The 14,048-nt window shown below is 45.2% G+C and overlaps 1 protein-coding gene across 11 annotated transcripts in view; it reads left to right on the top strand.

Moving 5' to 3' along the window:
* ARHGAP32 (Rho GTPase activating protein 32) overlaps positions 1-14,048 on the top strand; it is a 67,559-nt gene that overhangs the window by 39,276 nt on the left and 14,235 nt on the right. For 6 of the 11 annotated variants that reach the window (XM_053451730.1, XM_053451729.1, XM_053451728.1 and 3 more), the window contains 8 exons: positions 3,780-3,866; positions 5,593-5,730; positions 6,620-6,712; positions 7,322-7,444; positions 7,766-7,843; positions 8,010-8,091; positions 9,890-9,940; positions 10,700-10,762. In XM_053451730.1, the coding sequence (XP_053307705.1) occupies positions 3,780-3,866; positions 5,593-5,730; positions 6,620-6,712; positions 7,322-7,444; positions 7,766-7,843; positions 8,010-8,091; positions 9,890-9,940; positions 10,700-10,762 (715 nt within the window). Of the gene's footprint in view, positions 1-3,779; positions 3,867-5,592; positions 5,731-6,619; positions 6,713-7,321; positions 7,445-7,765; positions 7,844-8,009; positions 8,092-9,889; positions 9,941-10,699; positions 10,763-13,174; positions 13,306-14,048 lie in introns of those variants that run through there. The other 5 variants (XM_053451734.1, XM_053451733.1, XM_053451732.1 and 2 more) reach the window with 2 other exon arrangements.

Raw genomic sequence — 14,048 nt, 5'->3', positions numbered from 1 at the left:
ATAAAAATCTATTAATCTCCTTTAATTCCTGATGTGAAATTCACATTTAAGTCTTGTACTAATTTCCTTATAGTACAGCTTGGTAAACCTTGTGCTGCTACGTTGACCCCAGTAACCGAAAACAATGTTCTAACAATGAAACACATATAACAAATCCATATAGAAATCTGTAAGAATGCAGTAATGGGAACCTCGATGCTTGAAAATAGTTTTTAAGACATTTGAGTTCACGTTGCCAATTTCTTGCGGTATTAACGGTCTCAGCCGCCAGCCCCGTGTGAGGTGCCGGTGTCACGCTGGACGTTAGAGAGAGCCGTGGGGTAACGAGTCAACGTCTTTCTGCAGGTTGGGCAGGATCCTACCGTCCACTGAATGGCACCGGTGTAAGGTTGGGTTTATGCCTGTACTGTATGTAGAGCCTCTTCAACATAAGTCACCAAATGGTTTAAACTATAATTATGGATTGTCCACAAAATGCACCAACGTAAAGCCATATAACAGATGAAATTATTTTTCAGGCTGTAGTATATATAAAACCTGTCAGCCGTCTATAACTGTGCTAACGGGAACGTGATTTCTCCTGCACCCAGGACGGGGGAGGCCAGAAACACCGTGCGACTGTTTCACTGCACTGCGCCACTGTAGACTATTCTTCATAAAGTGCTGTACAGTTTAATTGGAAGACCAAGGAGCGGATTTACAGCAAGTCGTTACATGAAACAATAGTTAATGAGGACCCTGCTCTTTGGCCCTCAATTCCTTTCTTTTCTGTTGAGTGAAATCCATTCTTTGTTTTTCAAAGAACAGACTATTCGTGAATTTCTTTAAGCAAAACATTATTTTATAATTATCACTGAAAATAAATATTTGTTATGCTTTTTTTTTTTTTTTTAAGCAACAATCTCTGTATTATTTTTGCCGTAAGATATGTCACAATGAGCTGGGGATTCAGTTCAAATGTAAACTGCCGGTGTATGTGATCTGCCACCGTGTCAGCCAGAGTGACCGATCGGCTAGTTAGAGGGTCACCGTGTAATTCTCCTGTCTTGGGCTCTGTGGTGATCGATTCAGAATAGAAACTAGTGCCACAAAAAAATACTTGTAAATAAGCTTAGAACGATAAGGAGGAGCAGAAAGCTGTTATGTTCTGAACCCTTTTATTAAGCTCCCTTTACTGTTGGGGTGGCCTTCCTTGGCCAGGAGACTCGTGAAGTACGTGGAGACCCTGGTTTCTCGTGTCCGGAGGTAAAGAGAAGAGCTATGGACATATTAGTTGAGTTTGTGCTCTCAGTATGTTGAAATACAGCAGCAGCGTTGTTCTGTTCTCCCAACATCTCCAGGGTGGAAGTTTTTGTTGGCTGTAAAGCTCTGATGTTGAGGAGAGTTAGAGGCGGAAATGTTTTATTCTCCCCCATCGTATGTGGGTTCGGATTGTTCTCCTTGTATTGTTGTGTTTTGAGATGCACCAGCTGGAGTTGTACATTTGTACAGAATGTATTGACAGCAAACACCAGGCATTGCTCTAGTTCTGTCTGTGTGTGGCCACTTGTACAGAGGATGAAAGCGACCAAACTGGCATTTTCCGGCCCTGCGCCCTCACTCACATATGTGACCCGGACAGCGGGGATCCGCCAAACGGGTAACCAGAGGACCTCACCAGCCTGCGGTTATTAGTATAACACAATAATACTTCTTTAAGATCGTGGTGTGTAATAAAGTGCATGGATTCATCAAGTCAGGAGGCTCCATTTACAAAGTTGTGATGGGCTGACAGGTTCTGGCCAACACATCTATTCACTAAAAGGAATCTGACACCACTTCAATGGATGGGCACGTTGAGTTGGCTTAGCCACTATCAGGTGATTTCGAGTTACGTCAGTCTAACCACCCCGTTATTTAAGCTGGGTGCTGCTGGGGTATGAGGGTTATATCACCTGCAGCAGGGGCTTTTGGTTTTCTGTTTAATCCCCGATATATTGTGTATCTTGAGCTCCGTTGTGTAATGTGTTCGCAGTTAGAGCAACATTTGTCATTTTCCTCCTTGGAGGAGAAATTCATAACTGGTTCAGAGAAAAATCGCTTTCCCTGCGTGCGCCTCCATGAATGTTAATGTCTTGCTGCATTATGTAAAGGAATTAATTCTGTCCAGTATTAAGCTCCGAGTTTCAGGCTGGCAGCCGGTTTACCAGCTATTGACCTTTTACCAGATATAATACTTGCAAAAATGATGCATTTAAAATTCATGGTCGTTTTTACTTTATGCTGCTCTTGCAGAACGTTTTTAATTCATTATTTGCACTGAGGATCTGAGGATTTACTGCTCTGCCAGATGAGATGCGTTATATTGGACGACGGCTGGCCTGGCAGGACTCGCTGCACCTTCGGGATTTGATGGCTTCGAGCATGTCCTTGGTCCTCGGGGCTAGAACTCTCTTGTGGTGACAGGCCGGCTTCAGCCAAGCGTTACGTTAATGCCCCTGTAGCGGTGCAGGCGAAGCAGAGATGTGTGAGTTAGGAATCAGCGTCCTCGGCTGACTTTAGATTTAATTGGGGAAAAAGCGAACAAGTCACAATGTGTTGAGTCATTGAAAGCTTGCGTTTATGGAATGGAATAAGTAGAAAAGAGTGTATTTTCAAAGTATTTGATGCATAACCTGGTGCTTTGTCCAGAGCTTTTAAGACATGACGGTGATTCTCGGTATTCACAGTAAATATGAATTTACAAAGAAATCTTTATTATATTGACGTGGCCTTTTAGGAGAGGATTCTTTTATTTCGCGTTTGTTTGTATCAGATGCTAATGCCAGTCCTTTGTGTTTCGTCTCCCTGGCATTGTGAGCCAGTATTTGTTTTGTACATCTGATACCTCCTGTATATACTGTATTCGCATCCGCCTCTGATACCTCTGTATATACCGTATTCGCATCCGCCTCTGATACCTCTGTATATACCGTGTTCACATCCGCCTCTGATACCTCCTGTATATACCGTGTTCACATCCGCCCCTGATACCTCTGTATATACCGTATTCGCATCCGCCTCTGATACCTCTGTATATACCGTATTCGCATCCGCCTCTGATACCTCTGTATATACCGTATTCGCATCCGCCTCTGATACCTCTGTATATGCCGTGTTCACATCCGCCCCTGATAACTCTGTATATACCGTATTCGCATCCGCCTCTGATACCTCTGTATATGCCGTATTCACATCCGCGGCTGATACCTCTGTATATGCCGTATTCACATCCGCGGCTGATACCTCTGTATATACCGTATTCACATCCGCGGCTGATACCTCTGTATATGCCGTATTCGCATCCGCGGCTGATACCTCTGTATATACCGTATTCACATCCGCGGCTGATACCTCTGTATATGCCGTATTCGCATCCGCGGCTGATACCTCTGTATATGCCGTATTCGCATCCGCGGCTGATACCTCTGTATATGCCGTATTCGCATCCGCGGCTGATACCTCTGTATATACCGTATTCACATCCGCAGCTGATACCTCTGTATATACCGTATTCGCATCCGTGTAATATCATACACAAATTTGTTAAATATTTTATGCACCCATTGTACAGCGCTGCCGAATATGATGGCGCTATATAAAACAAATAATATACTTTAAAAGTATTGGTTGTAGATCTGGTTTGGATTATTCAAAACAAAAAAAAATCACAGCGTATTAAGTTGAGTAAATTTCATGCGTAAACTGGGATTCTGGAGAGAAATCTCATTTTATTTATATTTAATCTCTTGTCTCCCCAGCTGACACTCGCAGACGAACAGAATGAAGTGAGCAGGAACGGCTGTGAATCGAACGAGCTCGTCTTCCTGGTGCTGGTCGCTTGTCAGGTATTTACCCCCCATACTTATCATGACGTCACCCCTGAAAGTAAACTAAAGAAGTGCAGCGGCCTCTGGGGTCCAACCTTCCTCAGGGCAGAGGACTGAAACTTCAATGCGATATAATGAGTGCTTTTCCTGGGAACTAGTTCTTTTTAATGCAAGGCAGGGTCCGTTTATTAACTTATATATTAAGTGAAGGCAACAAGTTAAATGAATATTATTTTCCTGATGTCACGGCCGTACGCTGAATGGGTTTCCAAGGAGCGGATGTGATAATCTCAGAGGCTGCTGTGTTCTGCAGCTGTGCTGATTTCTGGCAGCGTTACTCTGGGATTTGGGCTGGAGAATCAGTCTATTGTAACAAAAAACAAACTAGCAAACAGGTGCAAGACACACTTGGGGCGTTCGCGCTTATTGTGTTGAATAGAGCTCCGTGACGCTGTGCGTGTCCCATGTTCCCCACCCACGTTTTGTTACGCCCCTACCGTCTGAACGTGAAAAGTGCCCTTTACAACAGAGCAGCCTACAGCACACAGACCTCTACATAATACATCAGGCGTTCGCACTGACACGAGTGTATTAAGGGTCGTCCACTCTCTGATTCCCATCCACGAGCTCAGTGTGTCTTGTTCACGTGGGGTACCGTCTAATTATTCCTGTCTTTGAGATCACCGTATCTTGTAGGCACCGGGGTCTGTCTGAGGTTTCCTGCCCTTTGAATCTGTTTGTACGGCTGGCATTCACAAAACATTATTACACGTGCCTGGCAGAAGCAAGGGAGAAAATGGGAAAATCCCAGCAAAAACTGATAATACTCTTATTGTGAAACAGTCTGATAACGTGGCTGAGGCAGCAGACAGCACCCTGGTATTCTCATTGTTTTGTGGTCCTCTCCAGTATACAAATCTCTGCATTTATTGCATCCTGATTACCGCGTCTGTCTGTAGCTCTCCAATAAACCTCGCCGAGTGCCGGCCATATCTGTGCAGGTGGAGCGGGAGTGATGCCGCTGGTCTCTGTGTTTCCAGCGATGTGCACAAAAACTTTCAACCCGAAAACAATTTACCGAACATGAGTTTATATCAATATTTTAATGTGTTATTTGGCCCGGTGTCAAAGTCTACCCAACCTTGTTTCCAGCCACAGCGTTTGGACGGCAGCCAGCGGCCTCGTTCCACGCTCCCTGTGCTGCGTCTGTGGGTCTAAATGCGCTGCACGGTATGAACTGGAGACTGCATCCAACGCATGTTAGCGATCCAAGACCTGCCGCTGAGGTCATTTCCAAAGGCAGTTGGAGTAATGCAGATCTTCTTTCTAGAATAATGTCATTGATTTAACCCATCATATAACCCGATGGAGTTCCATTTGCCGCTGGATGCACATATGCGCCTGCCATGTGCCCTGTTTTGTGAGCCGATCCTCGCACTTTGCTGCATATCCCAGACTTAGCAGTAGAATTAGGGTTTAATTCCAGATTTTGCCTGTTATTTGCCCGGGGGGGGGGACTTTGCAGCCTGCAGGAGTGATGGCTTTAGCGCTCTTCTCACTGCACATGGCAGAAAATGGATTTTAATTAGACTGGTGGGTATTAATTTTGCCAAGTCCAAATACAGGCTGGTCTAACCCTCTGCACGCCTGAGGCGATTGCGGTGCACCGTCTGCTTTGGAATACAATTGTCCGGCAGGGAAACGTTTCATAGAAAGCACCTCAATAATCATGTTGTATTTGCAGGGACGCAGCTGGATTGTTAAGCGGAGTTATGAAGATTTCCGGGTTCTGGACAAACATCTCCATCTGTGTATTTATGACCGGCGCTTCTCTCAGCTCTCAGAGCTGCCCCGTGCCGACTCCGTGAAGGACAGTCCGGAGGTACCGTCCCCAGATGGAATTAATATTCCTCTTGTAGCCTCTCATTTGTTGACTGAAAGGGCTGTCTCTGTTGGCCAAAAGATGCCATGGCTGTAGGCAGCGGGGTAAATCCAGGTCGCCTTAAAAGAACATATTGAGGTAGCCTTGTGGTCTGCACAATGGTGTTTGCATTCTTCCACCTCTCAGAGGGTTAACCCTTACAGTTCCACATATATATGTACATGTGGTGGAGGCGGCCATTATATGCTGGGCTCCGTGACGTTACTGCGTTTAGTACCAGAGACCCTTAGAACCAGTTGCGTACAGTACAGTATTTCTGTTGCCATGGAAAATGTAACATAAACAGAGGCAGATTTTCCAGGTGCAGAGGGCGAGACGAAAGTACCTGTTCATTTTCTTTGTCCCCGGCAGCCGGGTGTGACTGGCAGCCGAACGGCTAAATGCTGTGATTCTCGGCAAATCCTTTACATTTTTTTTTAGCTTGCATTTACATAACGATGAGGTTTACGGTATTTGCTGCTAGTTTAGTGTGAAAGGAACCTGAACTCTGGTTCTGGATGGGAGAGGTGACATCACAAGGATTAACCCTTTATGGGTATTAGTGATTCTCAGCATGTAATCTGTAGAAGAAAATGGCACTATTGTATAATGAATTGCCTTGAGTGACCAAGAGTGCCCATGCATTTCTAGATCACGGCATCGCAGATAGCCGCATCTTACGACATCACACATTGTTCGCCAGTTGGTCTTGGATTATAACAGCTCGTGTTGTACGTGAATAAGCCACATAAATGATCAGTTCGCTTGAAACCAATTGAAAATATTACATATATTATATGAAAAGTATCTTGTCCTGGATTGTTTAATTAACGTGCTCATCTCCTCCAAGCTGGTCACACAGATGCTGATGGCTTACCTGTCCCGACTCTCAGCCATTGCCGGGAACAAGATCAATTGCGGACCAGCCCTGACGTGGATGGAGGTAGGTGGGAAAGTCCTTGTTTTCTGTATCTGGAGTACAAACCATAAACAAATGGTATTAAGTAAAGGACCCTCTGAATTTATAGCTGCCAGAATGGGGCTTGTGCTCCATTATTCTGTTTTGGGATCACCTGGCACAAACGAGGTGGATCTTTTTTTGTAGGAAGTCAATCACTTCTATTCTTCTATGACTCTATAACAGGCATCTCCAACTCCTTCCCCGGCGTAATGCTTCTCACAAGAAATGAGATAAATGCTGTTCTCAGAAATATTTCATTCTTAATGCACAATACGAGCTGATTTCCCACTTGAGAAATTGTTACATTTGCAATCAGAGCAGCGAGGAAATAATTCCAAATGGAACAATTAAACTCTACTTTCTGAAAAGGCTCAACTCGGCGAGTGACGGAATAAAATGCAAGATAGTTAATGTGTTTTAATTGGATTGAAATCCTGCCTAACGAGTCCCTGGTAAATACACCACTTGCATTACCTGTCCCTTTCTGAATACCAGTGAAAAATGCAAAATAAATGGGGGGTGATGTTTGAAAAGGTTTTCTCTGGATGGGTACAACACTTTAAAGTAATTGTGCTGTCTGGACTATTGTAGATCGATAACAAAGGGAACCACTTGCTCGTACATGAAGAGTCCTCCATCAACGTCCCGGCCATTGCTGCTGCCCACGTCATAAAGCGGTACAACGCTCAGGCCCCAGATGAACTGTCGTTCGAGGTACCTGCGTTCCAGCAGTAACTTCTATATAATGTATACGTTGTAATACTCCGTCCTGCTGTAACTTCTATATGATGTATACGTTGTAATACTCCGTCCTGCTGTAACTTCTATATGATGTATACGTTGTAATACTCCGTCCTGCTGTAACGTCTATATGATGTATACGTTGTAATACTCCGTCCTGCTGTAACTTCTATATGATGTATACGTTGTAATACTCCGTCCTGCTGTAACTTCTATATGATGTATACGTTGTAATACTCCGTCCTGCTAAGCTGCCAGGGAAAGCTTTTCATTACAGACTATTTTAATCTGCAGGTGGGAGACATTGTATCAGTTATTGACATGCCGCCAAAGGAGCTGACCACTTGGTGGAGGGGGAAACATGGATTCCAGGTGGGTCAGTGCGAGGGATTCATTAAGGGATCTCTCTGGGAGACATTCATTGCGCTCAGCAGCAGCTTGTCGCCCGTTTGTTTTTGTGATTTGGAATATGCTTTAAAGACCTATTCGCTCCTTTATCCAGCACCTGCTTATCCAGAATCTGACTGTTCCCCTGCAGGTGGGATTCTTCCCCAGTGAGTGTGTGGAGTTAATCAACGATAAAGTCCCCCAGTCAATGACAAACTCCGTTCCCAAGCCAGGTAAGTGCGGATATCCAGGCCAGTCCATGCGCCCTGAGGAGGCGTTATTGTCTCATTCGGTGTTCTGTCTGTCATTTCATTGTCTTGTCCAACTTTGTTACGTGCCATATTGTTAATCCGAACTTCAAAAATTCAGAGTTAGTAATCTAGGCACAAGCATGTTGTAAGGCTACGAGACACTTAACCCTTTGTCTACCTAAGGCATCAACACAATTTATTAGGAATCAAGAGACATGAAGTAGACTGGTGGGTCTGGCGGATGGATAGTCTATATCATCAGTGCAGGTCCTGAGCAGGTGCCCTGGGTGTACCTCCTGATGGTATAGGGGTGCACATTTGCATACTCTCTCTTTCCTGACGATATAGGGGTGTGATTGTAAGTATAGGGGGTATAGGGGTGCACGTGTGCCTTGCTGATTGCAGAAGTGTTATTTTGGTAGAAAGGGGGTGCAGTTTGGGGTCCAGTGACATTGATTTGGTGGTTTTCCTCATAGCTGTATATATTTCTGGTCTAACCTGGTATCTGTTCCATCTCATCCTGTGTATTCAGTGATAACCGAGTATGAACAATATTATCTTTCCAAGGTGCCTCCTCAGTGGCCTCCCTGCGTGGTTTGGGCCAAAGATTTGGTTATCGCCTCTGAACCTACTCCTCATTCTTCCATAGCCTGTTATCTGCCCCTAATCTACTTTGCCTCAACCTACGGTTAAGTGACACCCCTCCTACTGTAGGCAATTCCCAAACAGCCCACCATAAAGATGAGTACAACAGTAAACATTGTGGCAGCTAATGCACCACAGCCCATCCCCCGACCCTAATCACAGTGTCCCCAAGGCAGGGGGTAATTAGACAATGTCAAACAACATGTCTGCTCTAGAGAGACCTGTGGATATTATATAGGGTTGGGATTCTGGAAATGTTAACTAAAAATCAGAATGTTTATGGTCACATTCACACCATTTCCATTATCATTTTCGTTATTTATAAAATGAAGAATATTGGAATTCTCTTATTTCTACACATATATACTGTCATACAAACATCCAATATCTTGCCTTAGGCTTCAGCCTGTTTTTTGGTAAGATGCGCAGGTTCTGCACATTCTGCATTTTTATATTCAGCCACAGTTTTGATCTTGGCCATCAGTACAAATCTTGCTGCCTGTCACAGGGCCGGCCAAGGACTCTGTTAACCGAGGAACTGTGAAGGTTTTGTCCTGGGAAGCAGAGGACTGGTGGCTTTGCCGAGTTTATCGCTATAATTCTCATGATACCCTAGTGAAGAAAACATCCATCCATTCAGACCTGTTGATGTGTCTGTTAAGGTCTTGTCTTTCTTTGATGTTCCCATGTTCAATCTCTCCTTCTGTTCTCCATCTCCATTCCGTGTCACATGTTTGCTTGTTGCACTAACAAAGGAACCGCGGATCAGCTCTGGCCGCAGTAAGTCTGAGCAGCACTGAGCTTAATTCACTAATCTATCACTTGTGCATATTTAGGCGTTGTGCTGGCATCTGCAACGTGGCAAACTAATTCAGTCCTTTTCACCAAGAGGTCCTGGCACCTGCTGCCAAACATCTTGTCCCCTTGGATGAGGTGACCTGGAATATTTTGTGCTACGTTGCCAGACGCCAGTGGTGGCAAGCTTTGCGTTGTATGTAGCACTTTTATGGCGTTGGCTGCAGCCATAAGGCTCCGAGCTGCAGGTGCAGCAAGTAATGGAATGGTTAAACATGGCTCTGCTTGTTTGCTTTTTTAATCCTTTTTTCTGTTTTCGTTGTGATCTGTTCCCATCCAGTCTCCCCTGCGCACGGAATGAGGCCGGCTTCCTGGAGCTACTTCCCCCCCTGTACGGTTCCATGTCTTCTGTCTTACCTCACTTTCTTTTTCTGTAATGCATGTTCTGCACACGAAGGGTAAGGCACTTGCAGGGCTGCTCAGCATGTCCCATACAGGTAGGAGGCTCCATACCAGGGGTAGCAGATATCGTTCTGCTGGAAGCTCCCATTCGCTCTTTGATCCGGACAGACAGGAACCCTAAAAAAGTTTGCCGACTTCATTAACGTTAAGCTCCTGGCTTTATAATGCTGCAAAACATTTACCTGTACCTGTCAATCCATCGTTCCTTTCGCTAAAGGCCACTGCGTGAACTTAGACAATATCATAGTAACAATTTACTTTGTAAATTATGGAAGTGAAAATAGTTTAAAGGACGTCTCATCTCGCCCTCATTCCAGAGAAAATCTCATACAGGCACAAAAAATGAAGTAAAAATTGTACCAGAAATCATGGCATTCCAAGTAAATAATCTAATGGTATAATAATCACATTATTGTATTACACTAATCATAAGGCAGTATTTATGAGGGGTGCAGGAGATGCAGAATAGAGGGGATGTCTCTTTATTACAGTCGCTATGTATGCAGGGTGGGATGTCTCTGTATTAGACAGGCTAAACATGCTCTGTATTGAGAAGTTGTCTTGCGGCACTTTTGAAATGTATAAATAGTACTGCAGTTTTGTGCCCGTAAATTATATTACGCTTTTCCTAATCACTACCCTCCTTAACCGCTTTTGTCTTCCCTCTCCCTTCCCTAAATAAATGCAGATTTGGAGATGGATAGTGTGGGGCCAGCGTGCCTTTCTCAGAGTTACTCGCAGCCCTCCTCAGGTACCTCTTCCATATGTGTCCCCCGAGCAGATCCTGTGTCTCTGAGCCCGTGGGAGTTCATTCACCTAACATGCCGGGTTACAGATATATTAACGGTTAAAGGTCCCTGCCGTGGCTATTACTCCATAGCATGGGCATTCACACTTATTGTATAACATTTAGTAATGAGTTTCTGATATCCCCATATCCTTTATTTGGTCTGTAACCCCATCTGGCATTCCTACCGCCACCGCCATGTCTCCCAGTGGGCTCTGCACCGGCTCTGATAGCCTAACCCTGTATGTAGTATAGACTTAGCACCCTCTACTAACACCCGTTCCTCTGTATGGCCAGGAATGGCCTCCTTTTTGGCACATGCAGTGCGTTATGGGAAATCACGACAGCGTTGCGTGTGCTTTCTTTATCATTTTTTTTATTTGCAGAGCTGTCTTTGCTTTGTTTCTACATTTATATTCAGCAAAAAAAAAGTTTGGATGGATTAGTGGTGCGATTGCAATGTGTTGATTTAACACCTTAAAACGCAATCACCCCAGTAGTTGAGAAAAGAGGTAAGTTATTACAGATACCGCCTGTCGGGAGAATTGTACTCGCCAATCAAACAGTGTTCCCACAAATGAAAAGGCGGTGAGGGAATCGGCACCAGCCCTCTGCCCTTTCCAGCTGGAGAGGGTCAGCATTTATTCTGCAGGGAGGGCCCAGACACTTTTAATTATTATAAACCCCCTCCTGGGGGTTTTCCGTTGCATTGATACATGGAAATGAAGTATCGATCTCAGTGGTCTAAGGTTTTGTACCATCAGGCACTGGTGTGCCCCACACATTACCCCATTGTCTGCTTTTGGTCATTGTGATTTGGAACATTTGGTTTCAATCTCCTAGCATCCTCAGGCACCCCTTCGGACCTCCCTGTGTCATCGTCCGGAGATGCACACTTTTTGAGGGTATTTTGTTTGTTGTTCTTTCAATGCTACAAACCTGTGATTTACCTCTAACCCAGGCCCTGTGACCGTACGCAATGTATTAAAACTATACCATTTTCTATGTTTCATCTGTTATGATGATGAGGTGTGAGCAATGTTCCATCTAATTTTTCTTAGTTGGCGTGCGCAGAAAATTTCTCTTGTGCAAAAATTTTCACAGAGCAAAAATTTTGTGCGCACAATATCCACGTCGCATAAAGTTTAAAAAAAAATATTTTTTTTTTCTTTTTTGGGGAAAAACTGTTGTGCGCACAATTTTTGGACGTGTGCACTCTCTTAAAAAGCTATGTGCACGCGCACGCACAAGCGCACACCTTAGAGGGAACACTGGGTGAGAGTAGTGTAGGGACATTTACAGTCCCTGCCATCAAAGATCTGCCTGCTCACATGCCGGGGTCCTCTACGATTCATCTTTTTGCTTGGACCTTTCCCACACTGGGCTATGGAGCACTGGAGACTTGCTTGAGCACCCAGGCAGAATGTGAGCCAGACGGTGACATGACTGGGGAGGCAGGCGTGTGTTTCTTTATCTGGGGAGGGAGCTGCGAGGTATGGGGATGGCAGCCGGGGGAGGGAGTCCCACACAATGCATTGTAATGCTGGCCCTGTACTGAGAGGTGTGACTGACGCTGGAGGAGAGAATGAGATTCATTCTTTGCAAGGAGAAGGGAGGAGTGTTTACCTGAGGTGAAGGAGGAGGGGAGGAGAGATTCCTCAGGCAGAAGACAAGGGCTCATTTTACTCCACAAAACAAGAAAATGGTGCAAGGCTAATCTGGGACGAACGGGGGAAGACAGCCTGGAAAAGCAGACAGGAGCTCTTTGGTGAACTACAAAGAAAGGGAATGTATCCTAAGACTACAGCCAACAGAGCATGAGATCGCCAGCGATCACAAGAACAGGCTGAGACTTACATGCGGGGCAGTAACTGCAGGAGGCGTATGAGTTATTGAGGGTTTTAGTATGTGTCCTTGGTCAGAGATGATCTGTGTATAGAGTGTGTGAGAGGGATTAGAACATGGGAGTTGATCTGTGTATAGAATGTCTGTGAAGCTTTAGAATGCGAAAGACCGTCTGTGTATAGAGCGTATGCGAGGGCTTAGAACGTGGGGCGGCAGTCTGTATAGAGTGTGAGGGCTTAGAAGGTGGGACGGCAGTCTGTATAGAGTGTGAGGGCTTAGAACGTGGGACGGCAGTCTGTATAGAGTGTGAGGGCTTAGAAGGTGGGACGGCAGTCTGTATAGAGTGCGAGGGCTTAGAACGTGGGACGGCAGTCTGTATAGAGTGTGAGGGCTTAGAAGGTGGGACGGCAGTCTGTATAGAGTGCGAGGGCTTAGAACGTGGGACGGCAGTCTGTATAGAGTGTGAGGGCTTGTAACGTTGAAGGCTGTCTGTATAGAGTATAGAGAGGCTGCCTGTAGTGGTGTTGTGGTCAGGAGTGTCCTATTCAGTGGGGAGAATAACTTGTGGCCCTTCTGCTGCTGGACTCAAATCGTGCATTTTTTTCTACGCTGAGGAAATATTTGGATTTGCCCTCTTGCCTCTGCTTGCATCCCTGGACTAGGTAAGGCGGTGGTGTCCATGCTAACCCTAAAGATGGGACAATCTCTGTAAATGCCTGAGGGTACAGTGGGCAGTTCCGTGATGCTGGGTCACACAGAGAAGACCACATCTAACAAGGGGAATGTGTTTCTATGTATTAGTTTCACCTTCTCCGTTAAGCCCCAGACTGGTTTCTATTTGGTTGGTCTATTACCCAAGACCCCTCTAACGTCCAGGATTATCTGAAGCAGGGGTAAGAAGACTGGCTGTTATGTCGCTCATCTTCTCCTTGATTTAACTGTTCCAGACGCTGTTTGCTTTGTTGTGGTTTTAACGTTCTTGTGGTAAATACCAGGGATTAGCCCTGGCACCTCCTAAGAAAGCATTCTGCTCTTCTGGTGCAGAGCTGGAGTTATTGTTACGGTTCTAGCAAATGACAGCAGACACCTGGCTTCTGAATCGTTCATCGTTTGTTCCTTTTTTACCTCTGTGTTTAGAATGAAGGGAGTTCCTGGATTTCAAAGGAGTGGGCTGGAGCCCAAGAGAACAGTAGAGGCGCGCAGTGATTGAAGCCGCCTGTGAGAGAGGGCTGGTATTTGTATGCCAGAGGGCATTAAATGAGGCCTAAGATAGTACTGGCAGGGGTGGTTGGAAAGGCCCCTTTCCAGTGCAGAGTTTAGGAGACAGAGGGGGCCGCGATTCGTCCCATGGTACCTGTGCATGATTTCACTGGTTTAAGTTCAGACAGACATGAAGATGCATAGA

This window comes from Spea bombifrons, chromosome 12, assembly GCF_027358695.1.
Source record: "Spea bombifrons isolate aSpeBom1 chromosome 12, aSpeBom1.2.pri, whole genome shotgun sequence".
In the NCBI taxonomy this organism is placed as follows: Eukaryota; Metazoa; Chordata; class Amphibia; order Anura; family Pelobatidae; genus Spea; species Spea bombifrons.
Note: the sequence above shows the minus strand (reverse complement) of the source record. Positions and strands in the feature narration are given on the sequence as shown.